At 36.8% G+C, this 21,380-nt stretch overlaps 1 protein-coding gene across 2 annotated transcripts in view; it reads left to right on the forward strand.

The window, feature by feature from the left end:
• Nox4 (NADPH oxidase 4) overlaps nucleotides 1-21,380 on the forward strand; it is a 146,400-nt gene that overhangs the window by 34,468 nt on the left and 90,552 nt on the right. Inside the window, exons 3-4 of one of the 2 annotated variants that reach the window (XM_029479267.1) lie at nucleotides 13,280-13,386; nucleotides 14,955-15,039. In XM_029479267.1, coding sequence (XP_029335127.1) covers nucleotides 13,345-13,386; nucleotides 14,955-15,039 — 127 coding nt within the window. In that variant the 5' untranslated portion in view covers nucleotides 13,280-13,344. Of the gene's footprint in view, nucleotides 1-13,275; nucleotides 13,387-14,954; nucleotides 15,040-21,380 lie in introns of both variants that reach the window. The other variant, XM_021166295.2, reaches the window with a different exon arrangement.

Genomic DNA, 21,380 nt, shown 5'->3' on the forward strand with positions numbered 1-21,380 from the left:
TAGTGTGGCTATGGGTTTATCTAGCTCATTGATTTTCTCAATGACTAGCTTTTGGTTTTGTTGAGTTTTTTGTATCTTTCTCTTTGTTTCTTTTTGGTTGATTTTAACCCTGAGTTTGACTATTTCCTGCCTTCTACTTCTCTTGGGTTTGTTTGCTTCTTCAGGTATGGTGTTAAGTTGCTAGTGTAGAAATTTCTTCAATTTCTTTAGGAGGGCACTTAGTGCTATAAATTTTCCTCTTGGCACTACTTTCATTGTATCCCATAAGTTTGGGTTATTTTCATTAAATTCTAGGAAGCCTTTAATTTCTTTCTTACTTCTTCCCTGACCAAGTTATCATTGAGTTGAGAGTTCAGTTTCCATGGGTATGTGAGTTGTTTTTGTTGTTGTTGAATTCTAGCCTTAGTCTCTGGTGATCTGATAGGATGCATGGGATCATTTCAATATTCTTATATTTGTTGAGGCTTGTCTTGTGACCAATTATATGGACAGTTTTGGAGAAGGTACTGTGAGGTACTGAGAAGAAGGTATATTCTTTTGTTATACAGCGAAATAGTATGTATATATCTGTTAAATCCATTTGGTCCATAACCTCTATTAGTTTCACTCTGTCTTTGTTAACTTTCCATTTCAATGGCCTGTCCATTGGTGAGAGTGATGTGTTCAAGTTTCCCACTATTATTATGTGGGGTTCAATGTGTGTGTTCAAGGGATTGAGACTTTCTCTTGTTGGATTTTCCCTTTCATCAATATGAAATGTCCTTCCTCATCTCAATTAATAACTTCTGGTTGAAAGTCTATTTCATAGGATTTGAGGATGGTTTCTCCTGCTTATATCTTGCTTCAAAGACTTTTTTCCAGCCTTTTACTCCGAGGAAGTATTTGTTTTTGTTATTGAGGAATGTTTCTTGCATGAAGCAAAATTCTTGATCCTGCTTGTGTATCCAGTCAGTTAGCTTATCTCTTTTTATTGGGGAATTGAGTTTGTTGATATTGAGAGATAAGGCAGATAATTCTTAGTTCCTGTTTATTGTTAAAGGTGGCATTATATTTATGTGATTCTCTCTATTTTTTTGCTCTGAGATGATTAATATCCTGTTTTTTCTTTATGTGTGTACCCTCCTTGTGTTGGAATTTTCCTTCTATGATTCTCTGCAGGGCTGGATTGATAGATAGATATTGCTTAAATTTGGTTTTGTCCTGAGGTATTTTGGTTTCTCCATTTATGGTGATTAAGAGTTTTCCTGGGTTTAGTAGCCTGGGCTGGCATTTGTGTTCCTAAGGGTCTGTATAACCTCTCTGCAGGTTCGTCTGGCTTTTAGTGTCTCTGTTGAGAATTCTGGTGTAATTCTCATAGGTCTGCCTTTACATGTTACTTGGCCTTTTTTCCCATACAGGTTTTAATATTCTTTCTTTGTTTGCTTATTTTGTGACAAGAGGATTTTTTTTCTGGTCCAATTTATTTTGTATTCTATATGCTTCTTGTACATTTATGGCTGTCTCTTTCTTTATGTTAGGGAAGTTTTCTTGTATGATGTTGGAGATGTTTTTGGGTCCTTTGAACCTGGAATCTTCACTCTCATTTATTCCTAGTATTCTTAGATTTGGTCTTTTCTTTGTATCCTGAATTTCCTGGATGTTTTGGGTTAGGAGTGTTTTTTTTTTTTTTTTTATGTTTTCAATTATCTTTGACCATCATGCCAGTATTTTCTAGGGTATCTTTTTGCCTGAGATTTCCTCCTCTGCCTCTTGTATTCTGTTGTTGATGCTTGCATCTGTTTTTCCTAACCTGTTTCCTCGGTTTTCCATTTTCTTTTCCAGGGTTCTGGGAACTGAATTTAGACATGAGTCCTTTGAAAGAAAAACAAGTTCTCTTAACTGCTGAGCCACATCTCCAGTCCACATTTTGTGTTTTATTTGGCAGAATCTTAATGCTATTTTGTGTCTTAAGAATATGTTTTAATAATTTCATACAAAGTACAGTATTTTCAAAATTCCCACCTGTCCTTGCATCTCCAACTCCTCCTTTTCTCTCTACTCCCTATATGTTGTCTTTATTACCTCTTCCACAATTATTGACTCTAACAAACATATACAATTTATTGTATCCATTTACTGTTCTTTGTATACACATGAGGTAGGGCTGGCCACTTAGGATGGGATAACACACTGAGTGGTCTTTCTTTCAAAAGACTGATTCTACATTTTCTGTAGCCAATGATTGACTGTAGTTCTTCATCTAGTTGTGAACCTCATTAATTTTTCCCAGCTATGTTGAGATGTCAGCTTGTGTAGTCATTTTCACATCTTATTTAGGCATCCATATTATTGAGATTTCACAGGTGCAACATCCTTTTCATGTTGAAAAGACACTATTTCACATCATGAACCCTAGTCCTCAGCCTTGTGCAATCTTAATATTCCATTTTCTGTGATGTCCCTGCAAGGTTAGGTGTGTTGTAGTTGTATAATTTGTAGCTGGGAACTACATGACTTCCTACTCTGTATTTTGTCTCTTATGAGTTTCTGTAAATACTTCATCTTCTTCACAAATAAACTTATTTAATAAGGGATGAGAAGTACTTGTGTTACTTTTTTGGTGTTGTTGTTTTTGTTTTCGAGACAGGGTTTCTCTGTATAGCCCTGGCTGTCCTGGAACTCACTTTGTAGACCAGGCTGGCCTCGAACTCAGAAATCCGCCTGCCTCTGCCTCCCAAGTGCTGGGATTAAAGGGGTGTGCCACCACACCTGGCACTTGTGTTACTTTTGATTGTTTTAAGCTTACAACTTTTGCTCAATAATTCAAATTATAAGCATACCAGCTTTGAGATTAGTTAATTCAAATTGTTTAAGAAATGAATTTATATGATTTTTGTTGTTAAGTTCTAAGTGAATTATAGCATTGATTAAATGTACTTTACTTTCTCCATCTTTTAACATGCATACTAATTTTATAACTCATTTTCTTGAGTTATCCATAATTTGGTTATAGCCAATTAAGAAACAATATGATTAGATATTTCATCAAAAGTCTGTATCCGATATTTCCATCATGACTATTAATCCTAATAACATGATGACTTTCAAAACATTATGGATGTGTGGAACCAATTAGATTTTGCTTTTACAAAGAACTGTCATTATGTTAGGACTTAGCACAATATTCTATGAAGATCAGATCTTGTTTTTGACAAACAACACAGGTATGAAGAAGCAGTAGGCAGGAGCAAGTCAGGGCCTCTAACCGTGGAGTTAAGAGCCAGGCATAAGGAAAGATTAGTTATTGCACAGATATTATCTCTCTCTATGAATGGATTTGTGAGAATCAAGGCAATGCAGGAACCTTCAAGTGTGATTCCCAGTCAGACACACATATATTTATGATTGTACTAACTGAACAGGGGGTGGTGCTGGCAAGGACTCTAGTGGTAACTCATAATCCAAGAATGCAGTGAAACACGCAGTCTTGATGGGAGATGAAATTCAAGATCTTGACTTGGCTAGTGAGTTATACTGGTAACTGAGATATGATGTATGTGTCTCATGGGAACTATTGGTGCTAGATTGTTCTGTTTCAAGATTTTCATCCCATAACTTTCGATGGCTATTTTTTGCCATGTTTTTAACATGAGATAAAAACACATAGTCTGATTAAAGAATTTACCTTCTACAATTTCTGTGGCTTTGGACAAGTTATTTCACTTTTTCAAATCTCTGAATAAATCATCTTCAAAATTTGTGGAATAGTTTCTTTCTTACAAAGGTTTGAAAACATCTTTTATTCATTAAAGTACATAATGTACTTCAGATGATCAGGCAGTGGTCCGAACGGCTTTTCAACATACATACTATGTCAACTTTAAAGAGGTGAGGTTGTTGTCACTTCTTGCTTTATGTGTATTTACAATAATCCCTTTTATATTTCTTATAAAAATCAAGTCTTGAGTTAATTAATAATACATTTGGGCACACACATTGCATAATATAATAATGTAATGGCTGTTTTGTCTTCATTTCTTGCTTTATAAACAACACATCATAGCTTACCAGCTTAAGTCCTACATCCATGTTGCATGTTTGAATCATTTGGAGATATTGCAGAAATTGCATAATATGTTACCACAAGACACAGACCTTAGAATTCCTGGCTGAGTAGCTTTCATTTTGTTAACAGCTTACTATTTATGGGGTGGCAGAACCTACCTTACATAATTGATCTGAGGATCACCATAAAATTCTGTTCCAAAGCAACTAAAGTAAAGTGATCTTAATTTTAGAAATGTTGTACTCTTAGGGACATCTGCAAGTACTAAGAGAAACAGGAGAAGACAAAAGTCAAAGAAGTCAAGGAAGTCACAAGAAATCAAGGTGACAACATGCTGTATATTGAATGGAGCAAGAGAAGTATGTTGGAAATCCCATTTCCACCACCATTTAGTCAATACTTTTTGGGGTGTCGTTTGTTTTGATTAAAAACAAAACTAGTGACCTCAGGTGCAAATTCTACAATCCTACACTGTCCAGAGAATGATCCATGCCCCAGATGTCCTAGCACACCCAGGATCTTAGGACTCAATATCCACAGATACCAGGAGCTTAGTCACACCAGGATATAAGGGTCTCAGAGGAAGCTTGGCTGCCAAGAACTTTGACACACCCAGAATCTCAGGTTCACAGGATCCTGGAATCACAGGATGACAGAGAAAGCTGGATTCTGAGGAGTTCTGACTCAACCGGGATTACAGGAAGGACAGGCTCCAATCAGATATATTGAGGGTATCGAGCACTTGAGATAATCAGATGGCAGGAGGCAAGCATAAGAACAGAAGCAACAGAAACCAAGGTTACTTGGCATCATCAGAACCAAACTCTCCTACCAAAGCAAGTCCTGAATACAAAATCACATGAGAAAATCAAGATATGGAGCTAAAGTCACTTCTCATGATGATGATGGAAGACTATAAGAAGGAAATAAATAACTCCTTAAAGAAATACAGGAGGATATATCCAAACTGGTGAAAGAATTGAAGAAAACCACCCAGGATCTAAAAATTGAATTAGAAACAAAAAAGATATCACAAAGGAAGACATCTTTGGAAATAGAAAACTTAGAAAAGAAGTAAAGAGCCATTGAAGCAAGCATAACCAACAAAATATAAGAGATAGAAGAGAGAATCTCAGTGCAGAAGATACCATAGAAAACATTGACACAACAATCAAAGAAAATGTGAAATGCAAAATGATCATAACCCAAAACATCCAGGAAATCCAGGGCACAATAAGAAGACCAAACCTGAGGATAATAGATATAGACAAGAAGGAATATTCCCAACTTAAAGGGCCAGTAAATATCTTCAAGAAAATTATAGAAGAAAACTTCCCCAACTTAAAGAAAGAGATACCCATGAACATACAAGAAGCCTACAGAACTCCAAATAGTTTGGTCCAGAAAAGAAATTCATTCTATCACATAATAATCAAAACGCCAAATGCACAAAACAAAGAAAGAATATTAAAAAGCAGTAAGGGAAAAAGGTAAAGTAACATAGAAAGGCAGACCTATGAGAATTATACCTGACTCCTCCCCAGAGACTATGAAAGCCAGAAGATTCTCAGCAGATGTCATACAGACCCTAAGAGAACACAATCGCCAGCCCAGGCTACTATACCCAGCAAAATTCTCACTTACCATAGATGGAGAAACCAAGGTATTCCATGACAAAACCAAATTTACACTGTATCTTTACACAAATCCAGCCCTTCAAAAGATAATAAAGGGAAAACTCTAACACAAAGAGGAAAACTAAGCTCAAGAAAAAGCAAGAAAGTAATATTTTAACAAAACAAAAGAAGATAGCCACATGAACAGAATTCCAACTCTAACAAAAAAATTAACAGGAAGCAACAGTGAATTTTCCTTAATGTCTCTTAATATCAATGGACTCAGTTCCCCAATAAAAAGACATAGACTAACAGGCGTGTTATGTAAACAGGACCCAACTTTTTGCTGCATACAAGAAGCACACCTCAGGGACAAAGAGAGACACTACTTTAGAGTAAAAGGATGGAAAATAATTTTTCCAAGTAAATGGTCCCAAGAAACATGCTGGAGTCTCCATTCTAATATTGAATAAAATTGACTTTCAACCTAAAGTTCTGAAAAAAGATAAGAAGGGACACTTCTTACTCAGCAAAGGATAAATTTACCAAGATGAACTCTCAATTCTGAACATCTATGCTGTAAATGCAAGGATATCCACATTCATTAAAGAAACTTTGCTAAAACTTAAAGTACACATTACACCTCACACAATAATAGTGGGAGACTTCAACACACCACTCTCATCAATGGACAGATCCTGGAAACAGAAACTAAACAGAGACATAGTGAAACTAACAGAAGTTATGAAACAAATGGATTTAACAGATATCTATAGAACATTTCATCCTAAAACAAAAGGATATACCTTCTTCTCAGAACCTCATGGTACTTTCTCCAAAACTGAGCATATAATCGGTCACAAAACAGATACAAATATATTGAAATAGTCCCATGTACCCTATCAGATCACCACTGACTAAGGCTGATCTTCAATAATAACATAAATAATAGAAAGTACACATAGACATGGAAGCTGAACAAAACTCTACTCAATGATAACTTGATCATGAAGAAATAAAGAAAGAAATTAAAGACTTTTTAGAGTTTAATGAAAATGAAGCCACAACATACCCAAACTTATGGGACACAATGAAAGCATTCCTAAGAGGAAACCTCAGAGCTCTGAGTGCCTCCAAAAAGAAACTAGAGATAGCATACACTAGCAGCTTGACAGCACACCTAAAAGCTCTAGAACAAAAGGAAGCAAATTCACCCAGGAGGAGTAGACTTCGGGAAATAATCAAACTCAGGGCTGAAATCAACAAAGTGGAAACAAAAAGAACTATACAAAAAAAAAAAATCAACCAATCAATTTTCTTTGAGAAAATCAATGAGATAAACCACTATCCAGACTATCTAGAGTGAACAGGTACAGTATCCTAATTAAGAAAATCCGAAATGAAAAGGGAGATTTCATTTAATTTCCAATTACAACAGAATTTGAGGAAATCCAAAAAAAATCATCAGATCCTACTACAAAAATCTATACTCAACAAAACTGGAAAACCTTGATGAAATGAACAATTTTTTAGACAGGTACTAGGTACCAAAGTAAAGCCAGGATTAGCCTAACTATCTAAACAGTCCCATAACCCCTAAAGACATAGAAACAGTCATTAATACTCTCCCAACCAAAAAAAAAAAAAAAAAAAAAAAAAAAAAAAAGCCCAGGATCATATGGTTTTAGTGCAGAGTTCTATAAGAAGTTCAGAGAAGACCAAATTCCAATACCCCTCAAATTATTCCACAAAATAGAAGCACAAGTTACTCTACTCAATTCATTCTATGAACCCACAATTACTCTGATACCTAAACCACACAAAAATGCAACAAAGAAAGAGTACTTCAGACCAATTTTCTTATGAATATCAATGCACAAATACTCAATAAAATTCTCACAAACCAAATCCAGGAACACATCAAATTGATCACCAATCACGATCAAGTAGGCATAATCCCAAAGATGCAATGATGGTTCAATATATGGAAATCCATCAACAAAATCCACCATATAAACAAACAAAGACAAACACCACATGATCATTTTATTAGATGCTGAGGTAGCATTTGACAAAATCCAACATCTGTTCATGATAAAAGTCTTGGAAAGATCAGGAATTCAAGGCCCTAATCTAAACATAATAAAAGCAATAGAATGGCATACCAGTAGTCAACATCAAACTAAACAGTGAGAAACTGAAAGCAACCCCACTAAAATCAGGTACTAGACAAGGCTCCCCACTCTCTTCCTACCTGTTCAATATAGTACTAAAAATCCTAGCCAGATCAATTAGACAACAAAAGGAGGTCAAAGGGTTACAAATTCGAAAGGAAGAGGTCAAAATATCACTATGTGCAGATGATATGATAGTATATATGAGTGACCCCCCAAATTCCACCAGAGAGCTCCTAAACCTGATAAACAACTTCAGTGAAGTAGCTGGATACAAATTAACTCAGACAAATCAGTGGCCTTTTTCTACACAAAGGATAAACAGGCTGAGAAAGAAATTAGGGAAACAACAACCTTCACAATAGTCACAAATAATGTAAAGTACCTTTGTGTGACTTTAAGGAAGCGAAAGAGCTGTATGATAAGAACATCAAGTTTCTAAAGAAAGAAATTGAAGAACATCTCAGAAGATGGAAATATCATCCATGTTCATGGATTGGCAGGGTTAATATAGTCAAAATTGCTATCTTGCTGAAAGCAATCTGCAGATTCAGTGCAATCTCCATCAAAATTCCAGCCCAATTCTTCACAGAGTTAGAAAGTGAAATTTGTAAATTCATCTGGAATACCAAAAAAACTAGGATAGCAAAAAATATTCTCAACAATAAAAGAACCTCTGGTGGAATCACCATCTCTGACCTCAGTCTATACTTCAGAGCAATTGTGACAAAAACTGCATAGTATTGGTTCAGTGACAGACATGTAGATCAATTGAATAGGATTGAAGACCCCGAAATGAACCCACACACCTATGGTCACTTGATTTTTGACAAAGGAGCTAAAACCATCCAGTGGGGGAAGAAACAAAACAAAACAGCATTTTCAACAAATGGTGCTGGCTCAACTGGTGGTTAGCATGTAGAAGAATGCAAATTGATCCATTCTCATCTCCTTGTACAAATCTCAAGTCTAAGTCCTTCCAAGAACTCCACATACAAAACCAGAGACACTGAAAGTTATAGAGAAGAAAGTGGAGAAGAGCCAAAGGTATGGGCACAGGGGATAGATTCCTGAACAGAACACCAATGGCTTGTGCTGTAAGATCAAGATTCGGCAAATGGGACCTCATAAAATTGCAAAGCTTCTGTAAGGCAAAGGACACTGTCAATAAGACCAAAAGGCAACCAATAGATTGAGAAAAGATCTTTACCAATTCTAAATCAGATAGGGGGCTAATATCCAATACATATAAAGAACTCAAGAAGTTGGTCTCCAGAAAAATCAAAGAACCCTATTAAAAATGGGGTATGGAACTAAACAAAGAATTCTTGTCTGAGGAATACCGAATGGCTGAGAAGCACCTGAAAAAATGTTCAACATCCTTAATCATCAGGGAAATGCAAATCAAAACAACCCTGAGATTCCATCACATACCAGTCAGAATGGCTAAGATCAAAAACTCAGGTGACAGCAGATGCTGGCAAGGATGTGGAGAAAAAGGAACACTCCTCAGTTGCTGTTGGGACTGCAAGTTGCTACAACCACTCAGGAAATAAGTTTGGCAGTTCCTCAGAAAATTGGGCATAGTTTTACTGGAAGATCCAACAATACCACTACTGGGCATATACCCAGATGATGATCCAACATGTAATAAGGACACATACTCAAATATATTCATAGCAGCCTTATTTATAATAGCCTGATGCTGGAAGGAACCCAGATGTCCCTCAACTGAGGAATGGATATTGATAATGTGGTACATTTACACAATTGAATACTACTCAGCTATTAAAAACAATGAATTTATGAAACTCTTAGACAAATGGATGGATATGGAGGATATCATCCTAAGTGAGGTAACCCAATCACAAAAGAACACACATGATATGCACTCACTGACAAGGGGATATTAGCCCAGAAGCTCAGAATCCTTCTTAGAAGGGGGAGCAAAATACCCATGGAAAGAGTTACAGAGACAAATTTTAGAGCAGAGCCTGAAGGAACGGCCATCCAGAGACTGCCCTAGTGGAGATCCATCCCATAAACAGCCACCAAACTCAGATACTATGGCAGATGCCAACAAGAGCTTGCTGACAGGAGCATGATATAGCTGTCTCCTGAGGGGTTCTGCCAGTGCCTAGAAAATACAGAAGTTGATGCTCACATTCACCCATTGGACCTAGCAGAAGGTGCACCATGAAGGAGGTAGAGAAAGTACCCAAGGAGGTGAAGGGATTTGAAACCCTATGGGAGGAATATCAATATGAACTAACCAGCACTCCCAGAGCTCTTTGAAACTAAACCACCAATCAAAGAAAACACATGGTGGAACTTGTGGCTCTAACTGTATATTTAGCAGAGGATAGCCTAGTCGGTCATCAATGGGAGGAGACACCCTAGGTCCTGTGAAGGTTCTATGCCCCATTATAGGGCAGTGCCAGGAGCATGAATTAGAGTGAGTGGATTGGGGAGTAGAGGGGTGCGGATAGGGGATTCAAAGTAGGAAAGGGTATACCATTTGAAATTTTGAAATGTAAATAAAGAAAATATCTAATAAAAATGAAAAAGAAAGAAAAAATCTTTATAGGCTGTGAGTCCATGACCAGATGTGGAATACAAACCCTGGTAAGTGGAAAAATGAAGTTGAAAACAAAGAACAGTTTCATCAATAGTTAACATTTTATTCAGGTTTGAAGTGTCACAAATATATGAGTGATAGTAACAAAGAGGAACATGTTTGCCTTGTGTTTTGAAAAAGAGTCTCAGTTGTAGCTCAGGCTGAACTCACAACCTTTCATCATTCACTTCCTGAATATTGGATAATACGGTACCTTCTTTAGAACCTTTTGTTTTAAATCCTTTATCTTCTATGTAAGGTGTAGACTTCTCCACACCTTATGAATCTCCATTAATTTTGACTTCATAACCCATGGTCATGAAGTATGTGTGGGCCACCTAAGCTCTCAGGTGCAGGTACACAATATCATGGATGTGAAGAGAGTCGCTTCCCTTGCAGCCATGCTCATTGACTATTTTCCCATTGACCCAAGAGTCAGTGAGTTCTTGCCAATATTTGGCCACATGTCACTATCATTTTCCTGAGGAAAAGCACTAGTAAAATATCCTGTCCTCTTGTTGGCAGAGGATTTAAAAACCAGCTCAGGACAGATGTCTGAGCATTGAGCCCAAGGTAGGGGTCAGACCCTCACTGAGATTTAGCCCCAGTGGCTTTCTCTGTCTTTAGAAAAGACAGGGCTCCTCTCCTTCACATTGAGTTCCATTCAGAGAACTATTCTAAATCCCTTCTAGACAAATAACAACACTTCCTGACACATTCTGGTGGCTTTCTCTAGTATAACTACAGTATTTGAATCTCAGGCTTCTCTAATGGTTAAGAACAAAAACAAGGAAAGGGGAGAGCATTTGAGATGTAAATGAAGAAAATATCTAATAAAAATAACATTTTTTTTAAAAATGAACAAAAACAAGGACCATCTTATGGAAGAGCTATTGGGAGGGAAGATTTATTTAGGGCAGTTTTGTAAAATAAGTTACTCCTGATTTCCATTGATCTGTCATCAAAGTATTTACTGCCTGCTATTTCCTTCTGTGCTGTACAATGGTGCTTGAAGCAGCATCCTTAAGTTCATTTAGTTCTGGCATTTTAGTTCTGTAACTTCCAAGCTGGTGGTTGTTTTCGTTGTGTAAAATATTAATAGCAGGATGGCACTTTTTTCTCGGATATAGAAGAGATATTATTAACAATAATTATTTCCTTATGTTCTAGGAGTTAATATAAATAAATATAAAGTGGTCAAACTCTACATGACCAGTAAAGATAGACAAGGTATCTTCACATATGATTATAGGATTTATTTTGTATAATTCTTTATTCAAACATGAAAAGTATTTTAACAGTGATCAAATGGAAATGGATTTCCTAAAAAAAAAAGCTAAAGCAAAGCACACTAAAATGACAAAATAACTTATATATTTAAACTTGTGAATCACAGTTTTACTAGACATGGTCTTTTGTCAAATTACTAATTTGTAACAACATTATGAGCTGGATGTGCTTAGCTAAGTGAGTTATACGCAGAAGACAACTATCCTGATGTTATTTACATTTCAATTTTAACAATAGTTCAATCCACACAGAGAGTAGAATAATGACTGCCAGGGACTTGCAGTGGTGGCCAAGGGCAGGAAAATACTAGTTGAAGTGTAAATGGGAGGGACAAGTTCTGATGGCCAGTTAAACAGTGTGGAATTCCCAAGTCAGTAACATATTGTATGTTTTACAATACTGATAATAGTGGAATTGCAAGTGATCTTAGTGCCAAAAAATGGAAAGTGTTGATGCTAATTAGGAAGTGATGTTAGTCTGGTTTGATTTTTTTCTATACTGTGTGTTCATAGTAATGCTTCACAGTTTAGCTAATGAATGTGTAGAGTACTTGTTTGTCATTTTAAAATAAAATAAAATTTAAAAAGAAGTGATAATAGAAGAGTGCTGAACACATGATAGGAAAGTACAAAAGCAATGGAAGTCCTAGTAACATTGGGATATTTCCAATCCTCAGACCAGGGAAACACTCAAGGGGAATAGAGTTTTAAGATGAAGCTGTAGTGAAATTAAACTACAGGGTAAAGACCTTGAAGACAAGTGTGTGAGAATGAGTAGGCTGGGCAGAAATGGAGAAAACATCAGAGAGAGGTAAGAACACAAATCCAGTTTCTTTTTGAACTCTTCTGAGCTTGTCAGTGAATACAAATTTCTGTGCAACTTGATTGTGGATGTATAGAACACACTTCGATGAGATCTTAAGCATCTTCCAGCTAGGATTGTATAAGAAATTGACCCTGAAATGGAAAAGTATATTAAGGTGATTATATCACTAGCAAAATGGAGAAAAATAAGTTTTAAGGCTATTGAGAGTAGAAAGAAATTGTTTGGGTATCCCGAGCTTTTGTCCCCACCGGCAAGAACACACTCGGGACAACCGGAATCAGCTTTATTGCTTCTTCAAGAGGAAAGACCCCAACCCCAGAAAATGGAGTTGCTTATATAGCCCTCAGCCATGGCGTTTCAGCACCTGATATGGCGTGTCAGCTCCTGATTTGTTCCTCGCCCATCACCCCACTACTACGCCCCCAAGATGGGTAGTGACTAGGAGTGAGTTCACTCTTGCACCTGCGTACAAGGCTTGTTTACTAGTTAGGCACAGTGGAGGCCAGCACCATCTTATAATGGCGATTGCTTGCAGCAAGGCTCTCCACATTTCGGAGGTTTGGTAAGATCAAAGAAACTCTACAGCATTCTTGAAGGAATTGGCATTTAACATGGTCCTTAGCGAGCAAGGTGACACATACAACTTCAGATACAGGCTGCTTTTCCTTTGTACTTGACACTGTTTTGACCCTTGCCTTATTTGTTCAGCTAGGATTGTGCTTAAGCAGAGCATCTGCATCTGTCCTGAACCTCAACTGCAGCCTCATCCTTTTACCTATGTGCCGGACAGTCCTGGCTTATCTTCGAGGATCACAGAAGGTACAGAAAAGAAAATCTTATTCATGAATTTCTATGGCAGGATCTAGTGTAATAATCACATATTAGTTGTTCCATTTTTATGAACTGGTTTTATTTAGAATATCTCTTCTCAGTGGTGGTAAGGGATATGTTACCTTTAAAAGTGGTCAGAAAACTATTCTGTAAACTAGACCAGGGAAGAGGATCACAGATGTATCATCCACCATGCTTACAGGTACTATGTTCAGTGCTATGATGACTCCTAACTACAACTCTACAATCAGACACTACTGGTTCAATTTAAGCTTGAGAACCTGGGGTATGGAAAGTATGACCAAGCCAAGATCAGCTATACATGAGTGGCAGAGCTAATTCCAGCTCTTAGAGATTCTCTACTGTATCAGACCTCATTGAGATTGGTGTTGTATTTAGAAAATCCAGGTGAGCAAACCAGAGGACCGTGTTCTTTGGTATTGTTCAAAATGATTGCTACTGTTTGCAATTTCCAATTGCTTAACACACATGACCCCTTGTGAGCTATGCAAAAGGCTTAAATAGATGACTGTATTGAATAGTGATCCTCAATTCAAATGTTTGTTGTTGTTGTTGTTGTTTTAGTAAAATGAGAGGGACAAGAAAGAGAACTAGTTTGTCATTAAAAAAAACTGCATTTTTTTCTTTAATTGGTGCTTTCTGTACATGTGAGCATGCTCATGTTTGTATGTATGTTTTGCTTTTTTACTAAAATAATGAGGGATTCATGGATAGATAATTATGTTTTCAGAGGTTTTAGTGATCTTTGCAGTGTGTAATGCTGATTTACTGAATCAACATCTTTTTAGTTTTCTAAGGTAATTATATTTGGAAACACTTTATTTTTTCAGTCATTTATGGAAATAACATTCCCTAGGTTGACTACTATTGTTAAATGCTAGGATTTGATCTCTCTACTGGCCATTGGCTTGGCATGAAGAGAGGCACTATAAGTGCCAGAAAGTGAAACGTTCCCTCCCATGTTTCTCAGTAGGTAATAGGTCTTAAAGAGTTGTTGCCCAGTATGAAGCACAGATATTCAAAAATCCTTGACATTTAATTTTCTACAAGATCAAGCCGACATTTAAAACCACAGATCCCATTGGTCTTACTTAAAAATAACCTTAGGTCTTTGCAGCACAAAGGATATCCTATATTCTATCAAATTTAAACATTTTATATATATATATATATATACCAGGTTATCAGAAAGTTTCCCCTGACTGTGGTCCAACAGAACAACCGCTCATGACAGTTGGGGACAAATGTCAGCATAGACATTTATGTACAGTGACATTTTGTGGAATCACAGTGTAGTTTCTAACTTTTTCATCTAACAGTTTATGTTTTTCAGGTGTTTTTCAAGTAAATAACATCTTTTCACATTCATTTGAAAGGCTTCAGAGACTAGTTATGCCACAGTTCTCTCACTTTTGACTAGGAGACGTGTTGAATTATCAATATTTTTCATGCTATGATCAATGCTATAGTGAACATTTTTAACCATATTTTGACAGGTTGTATTATTTTTACTGTAGTAAATAATTTTTATTTAGGTCCCTAGCAGGAGAACAAGAAGATTGTTGGATAAAAGCAAGACTCTACACATCACATGTGGCATAACTATCTGTATTTTCTCAGGTGAGAGAGCTAAATAGCACTATTTTATTAGAATTGTATATTTTACCAAGGTAGAAAGAGTTGATTGTGTTGTTCTGTATGTTGTCACCTATAATGATCTTATTTGATGATTTTCTAGTTATTTATGTTAGTGCCTCTTTTGTGAGAGTTAGAAGAGAGTTGTGAGGGCAGTTACAGAGCATAGGTGTTTCTTGTGGCATTTTGCATTAAGTTTCCAAATGCTAGATGTAAGCTCATACTGATTTTCTTATAATAGTAAATAAGTTAATTTGTAAAGTTTAAAATAAGGAGACTTATTCCAGGCTTAAAGGTAACATTGTATTACATAAAAATGAATATTAAAAATGTGAAATTTTCATTTTAAAATATGATTCTAGGTCAAGATATATTTGACAAGTATTATTTATATTGATAATATAAATTGTATAGAAGAATAGACTTTACATCTGTGTCATTTTATCTTGATTCATCTCAAGTTAGCAAATGTAAACTTTAAGTTTTAATCTTGAATATTTCTACATAATATGTTATAGGTTTAAGTATGTAAATAGTAATAAGTATCCATGATTACAGTATCATAATGAACATTTTCATTGTTCTGAGCATACTCAGTGTTCTGAAAGTTCATGTTTCTCCTCTCTCTGATATGATACATTTTCCCCCATTAACTGATTTATTCATGTTACCTCCTAGTTGCAGATCCCCTCTCTTCTCTATTCCCCATCTCTCCCTCATGAATCCTTAGAGAAGGGGAAGAACCCCACTTGGGTACCTGCCTACTGTGGGACATCAATTTGCAGCATGGGTGCAGAAGGGTCCTAGGTCCAGCCTCTGCATGTTTTTTTGGTTGGTGGTTCAGTCTCTGTGAGCCCCATGAGCCCAGGTTAGTTAACTCTGTAGGTATTCTTGTGGTATTCCCGACTCCTCTTGCTCACTCACTTATATCCCACACTCTTCCACAAGACTCCTCAATGTCCTCCTGCTGGGACTCTGCATGTTTCCATCAGCTGCTGAATGAAGCCATTCAGCAGAATTATGATAGGCTTCTGTCTGCAAACATTGCTGAGTATCATTAATCGTGTCAGAGATTAGCTTTCTCTCATTGTATTGGTCTCAAGTTGGATCAATCATTGGAATATTACCTCAATCTCTGCCTTTATTTTTTTCCCTGTGCATCTTGTAGGCAGAACAGATTTTGGGTCAAAGGTATTGTGGGTGAGTTGATATCCTCCTTCCTCCACTGGAAGTTCTACCTCACTATAGGAGGTGGACACTTCAGTCTCTATGTCCCGTGATACTAGGGGTTCTCAGCAATGGATACCCCCATAGATTCCTGGCAGTCTCCACTGTCCCATGTCTCCAAATAGTCCAGAGATGATCTCTACCAATTTCCGTTCTCTCTCTCAACCATCTCCCACCCAACCCCATCTCCCCACACCTGATCCCCAATCTCACTGACCCTCAATCCCCTCTCATCCAGATCCCTTCTTCATTCCACCTCCAATGTCCATTTTATTTACTCTTCTGTATGAAATTCAAGCATCCTCCCATGTGCTCTCCTACTAGTTTCTATGAGACTGTGGATTTTGGCATAGTTATCCTGTACTTTATGGCTAATGACACTCATAAGTGAGTGAATGCCATGTCTCAGTTACCTCACTCAGGATAATATTTTCTAGGTCCATCCATTTGTCTGCAAATTTCATGATGTCTCTGTTTTTAATAGCTGAATTACATTGTTTAGATGTACCAAATTTTCTTTTTCTATTCTTCAGTTAAGGACATTTAAGTTGTTTGCAATTTCTGGCTATTACAAATAAAACAGCTATGAACATAATTGAGAAAGAGTCTAGTGGTATAGTAAGGCATCTTTTGGGTATATGCCCAGGAGTGGTATAGTTGAGTTTTGGGGTAGAACTATTATCAGTTTTCCGATAAACCATCAAACTGATTTCCAAAGTGGTTGTACAAGTTTGCACTTCGACAAGCAATGGAGGAGTCTTCCTCTTGCTCCAAATTCTGTCCATCATATGCCGTCACTTGATCTGTTCCATTCTGATGGGTGTAAAATGGAATCAAATTGAAAACCCAGAAATAAACCCACAAACCTAAGGACACTAGACTTTGTTTGTTTGTTTGTTTGTTTGTTTCGAGACAGAGTTTCTCTGTATAGCCTTGGCTGTCCTGGAACTCACTTTGTAGACCAGGCTGGCCTTGATCTCAGAAATCTGCCTGCCTCTGCTTCCCAAGTGCTGGGATTAAAGGCATGGGCCACCAAGCCTGGCTGGACACTAGACTTTTAACAAAGAAGCCAAAACCATACAGTGGGAAAAAAGAAAGATTCTTCAACAAATGGTACTATTCTAACTGGATGTCTACATGTAGAAGAATGCAAATAGAACCACATTTATCACCTCACACAAAACTCAAGTTCAACTGGATAAAAGACCTTAACATAAAACCACAAATACCAAATATAATAGAAAAAAAAGTTGGGAAGTTTCTTGAATACATTGGCACAGGAGATATTCCAGAACAGAACACCAATGGCTCAGGCTCTATAATCAACAATTAATAAGTGGGGACCTCATGAAACTGATAACCTTCAGCAAGGCTAAGGATACCACCAATAGGACTAAACAGCAGCCTAAACAATGGAGAAAGAACTTTATTCAATGTACATCCAACAGAGGACTAATATTTAAAATATAAAAAGAACTCAAGAAATTAGACACCAGGAAACTAAATAGTCCATTTTAAAAATGATATACAGAGGTAAGCACAATTCTCAAACAACGGAATCTCTAATAGCTGAAAAGCACTTAAAAACATCCTTAGTGCTGGTTCAACTGGCAGTCAGCATGTAGAAAAATGCAAATCAAACCTTTCTTATCTCTTTGTACAATGTTCAAGTCCAAGTGGATCAAGGACCTCCACATAAAACACAAATCACTGAAACTATAAGAAAAGAAAGTGGTGAAGAGTCTCAAGCACATAGGCACAGGGGAAAATTTCCTGAACAGAACACTTATAGCTTATGCTCTAAGATCAAGAATTGACAAATGGAACCTCATAAAATTGCAAAGCTTGTATAAGGCAAAGAACACTGTCAATAGGACAAAATGACAACCCAACAGATTGGGAAAAGATCTTTACCAGCCTTATGTCTGGTAGAAGGCTAATATTCAATATATACAAAGAACTCAAGAAGTTAGACTCTAGAGAATCAAATAACCCTATTAAAAATGGGGTACAGAGCTAAACAAAGATTTCTCAACCAAGGAATATCAAGTGGCTGAGAAGCACATAAAGAAATGTTCAACATCCTTAGTCATCAGAGAAATGCTATCAAAACAAACCTGAGATTCTACCTCACACCAGTCAGAATGGCTAAGATCAAAAACTCAGGTGACAGCAGATGCTGGTCAGGATGTGATGAAAGAGGAGCACTCCTCCAGTGCTTGTAGGATTGCCAACTGGTACAACCACTCTGGAAATCAGTTTGGTGATTACTCAGAAAATTGGATATAGTACTTACTGAGGATCCAGCAATACCACTCCTGGGCATATATCTAGAAGATGCTCCAACATGTAATTAGGACACATGCTCCACTATGTTCATAACAGCCTTGTTTATAATATCTAAGAGCCTAAAGAACCCAGATGTCATTCAACAAAGGAGTGTATACAGAAATATGGTACATTAGGTAAATTTACACAATGGAGTACTTCTCAGCTATTAAAAATGATGAATTCATGAAATTCTTAAACAAATGGATGGAACTAGAAAATATCATCCAGAGTAAGGTAACCCAATCACAAAATAACACACATGGTATGCACTCACTGATAAGAGGGTATTAGACCAGAATATTCAAGATATAATTCACAGACCACATGAAGCTCAAGAAGAAAGAAGACCACAGTGTGGATATGTCAGTCCTTCTTAAAAGGGGGAACAAAATAGCCATTGAAAGAAATACAGAAACAAAGCTTGGGGCAGAAACTGAAGTAAAGGTCATCCAGTAACTGTCCCACATGGGGATCCATCCCATATACAGTTACCAAACCCAGACACTATTGTGAATGCCAACAAGTGCTTACTGACAGGAGCCTGATATAGCTCTCTCCTGAGAGGTTCTGCCAGTGCCTGACAAATACTGAAGTTGATGCTCATAGCCATCCATTGGACTGAGCACAGGGTCCCCAATGAAGGAGCTAGAGAAAGGACACAAGGAGCTGAAGGGGTTTGCAGCTCCATAAAAGGAATAACAATGTGAACCAACCAGTAGCCCCAGAGCTCCCAGGGACTAAACCACCAACCAAAGGGCACACATGGAGGGACTCATGTCTCCAGCCACATATGTAGCAGAGGATGGCCTTGTGGAACATCAGTGAAAGCAGATGCCCTTGGTCTTATGAAGGTTCGATGCCCCAGTGTAGGGGAATGCCAGGACAGGGAAGGGAGAATGGGTGGGTTAGTGGCCAAGGGGAGGTGGGATGGAATAGGGGGAGTTTCAGAGGGAAAATGGGGAAAAGGGATAAAATTTGCAACAAAAATAAAGAAAATATCTAAAGAAAAATAGAAATAGTAATTGCATCTATATTCACCAGATTCCCAAGATAGGTAAGACACTATGACAAAATGCTGTCATTGAACTTGCTAAACCTTTTGAATATACAGATATTTAATAAATTCTGACATTCATAGAATAAAAAAAAAACTTAGTCTTCAGGGAAATACAAATCAAAATGGCTGAAACTAGCTTTTTTCTATCTACATAGATTTCCCATTTTCTTTTCAGATGTCAAGTAGTTATAACAATAGAGTGCACTGGCTTTCTCATTTGTATTATCCACTACATCACGTAAATTTACATTCTTTCCTTGTATTTTTATCACTGGATGAATCATTTCATTTCATAGTGGACTGATAGTTTATTTCCTGGATAAACTATAGGTTATCATCTGCCTACATCCAGGTTGCTTCCAACTTTTGGCCATTATGAATAAAGTTGCTCTAAAATATTGTCTGTCTGTTTGAATCTGCCTTTGAATCTGTCTTTGTCTTCTATGTATATATATATATATATATATATATATATATATTATTATATATTTGTGGATATTAAGTTTTTTAAGTAGTTTGGATAAGTGTGAGAGTAAAGGAAGTTAAATTTTACCTTCCAAAGAGGCCATTCCACCATCAGTAAAGCAGAGTTCCAGTTTCTCCATATCTTTGTCAACATCTGATGTGCTATATTCTGGATTTCTGCCATTCCATCAGATATTTATTACATTTCATGATACAGAATATGAAACATTTCATATACTTAATTATTATAAATCCTCTTTTGTAAAATCTATTTTAAGATCTTTTCCTCTTATAATCAGATAATTTTTGAACTATTTGTTTAAGTATGATTTGAATAGTTTTAGTAAGAGTCCTTTGTTAGGACTTTATATCTTTTGAAAGTGTTTTCTCCCAATCTGTGGCTTGTGTTCTTATTCTTTCAAACTTTCCTGGAGGAAAGTATTTAAATTTTAATAATGTCTACTTTTTCAATCATTTTCTTAGATTATTTCCTTGAATTGAGTCACATATTAATTCATAGATTCTATGTAATTTCTATTAAAATGTTAATAATGTTCCTTATAGAATCAGAGACTCTAACACTACAAATTATTTGGAAGTAAGGAGAAAGCAAAAACACAATGAAAAGCCAAAACAGTTATGAATAAAAAGAACAAAGATTGAGTCATTATGCTTTATAACTTCAATTTTGATTAAAATTTTTACAAAATTATAATTTAGTACAAAATTTAGTACAATTTAGTGCAAAAGTAAAAGTACAAAAGTATAAGAACCAAAGAGAGAAAATAATGCAGGGCTAGAGAGATAATTTTGTGGCTAAAAGGACTTCTACTCCTCCAGAGGACCAAAGTTATGTTCCCAGTACCCACACTGAGTGTGTCACAATTGCTTGTAACTCTATTTCCAAGGAATCCAACACCCTCCTCTGGTATCTGCAGGTACTTGTGCACATATGGTATATGTACACAGAGACACAAGCATACACACACACACACACACACACACACAACTTTTGAAGAAGAGTAAACATAATCTTGACATATAAAAAAAGGCTTTATAGAACCTTAGCTATTACTCAGTGGGTAAAAGCAATTTGCCACACAAGCCTCTTGACCTGAAGTTTGTGAGCTCCAAACCCCACACAAAGAGCCACATGCAGCCGGGCGTGGTGGCGCACGCCTTTAATCCCAGCACTCGGGAGGCAGAGGCAGGCGGATTTCTGAGTTCGAGGCCAGCCTGGTCTACA

This window comes from Mus caroli, chromosome 7, assembly GCF_900094665.2.
Source record: "Mus caroli chromosome 7, CAROLI_EIJ_v1.1, whole genome shotgun sequence".
Classification (NCBI taxonomy): Eukaryota; Metazoa; Chordata; class Mammalia; order Rodentia; family Muridae; genus Mus; species Mus caroli.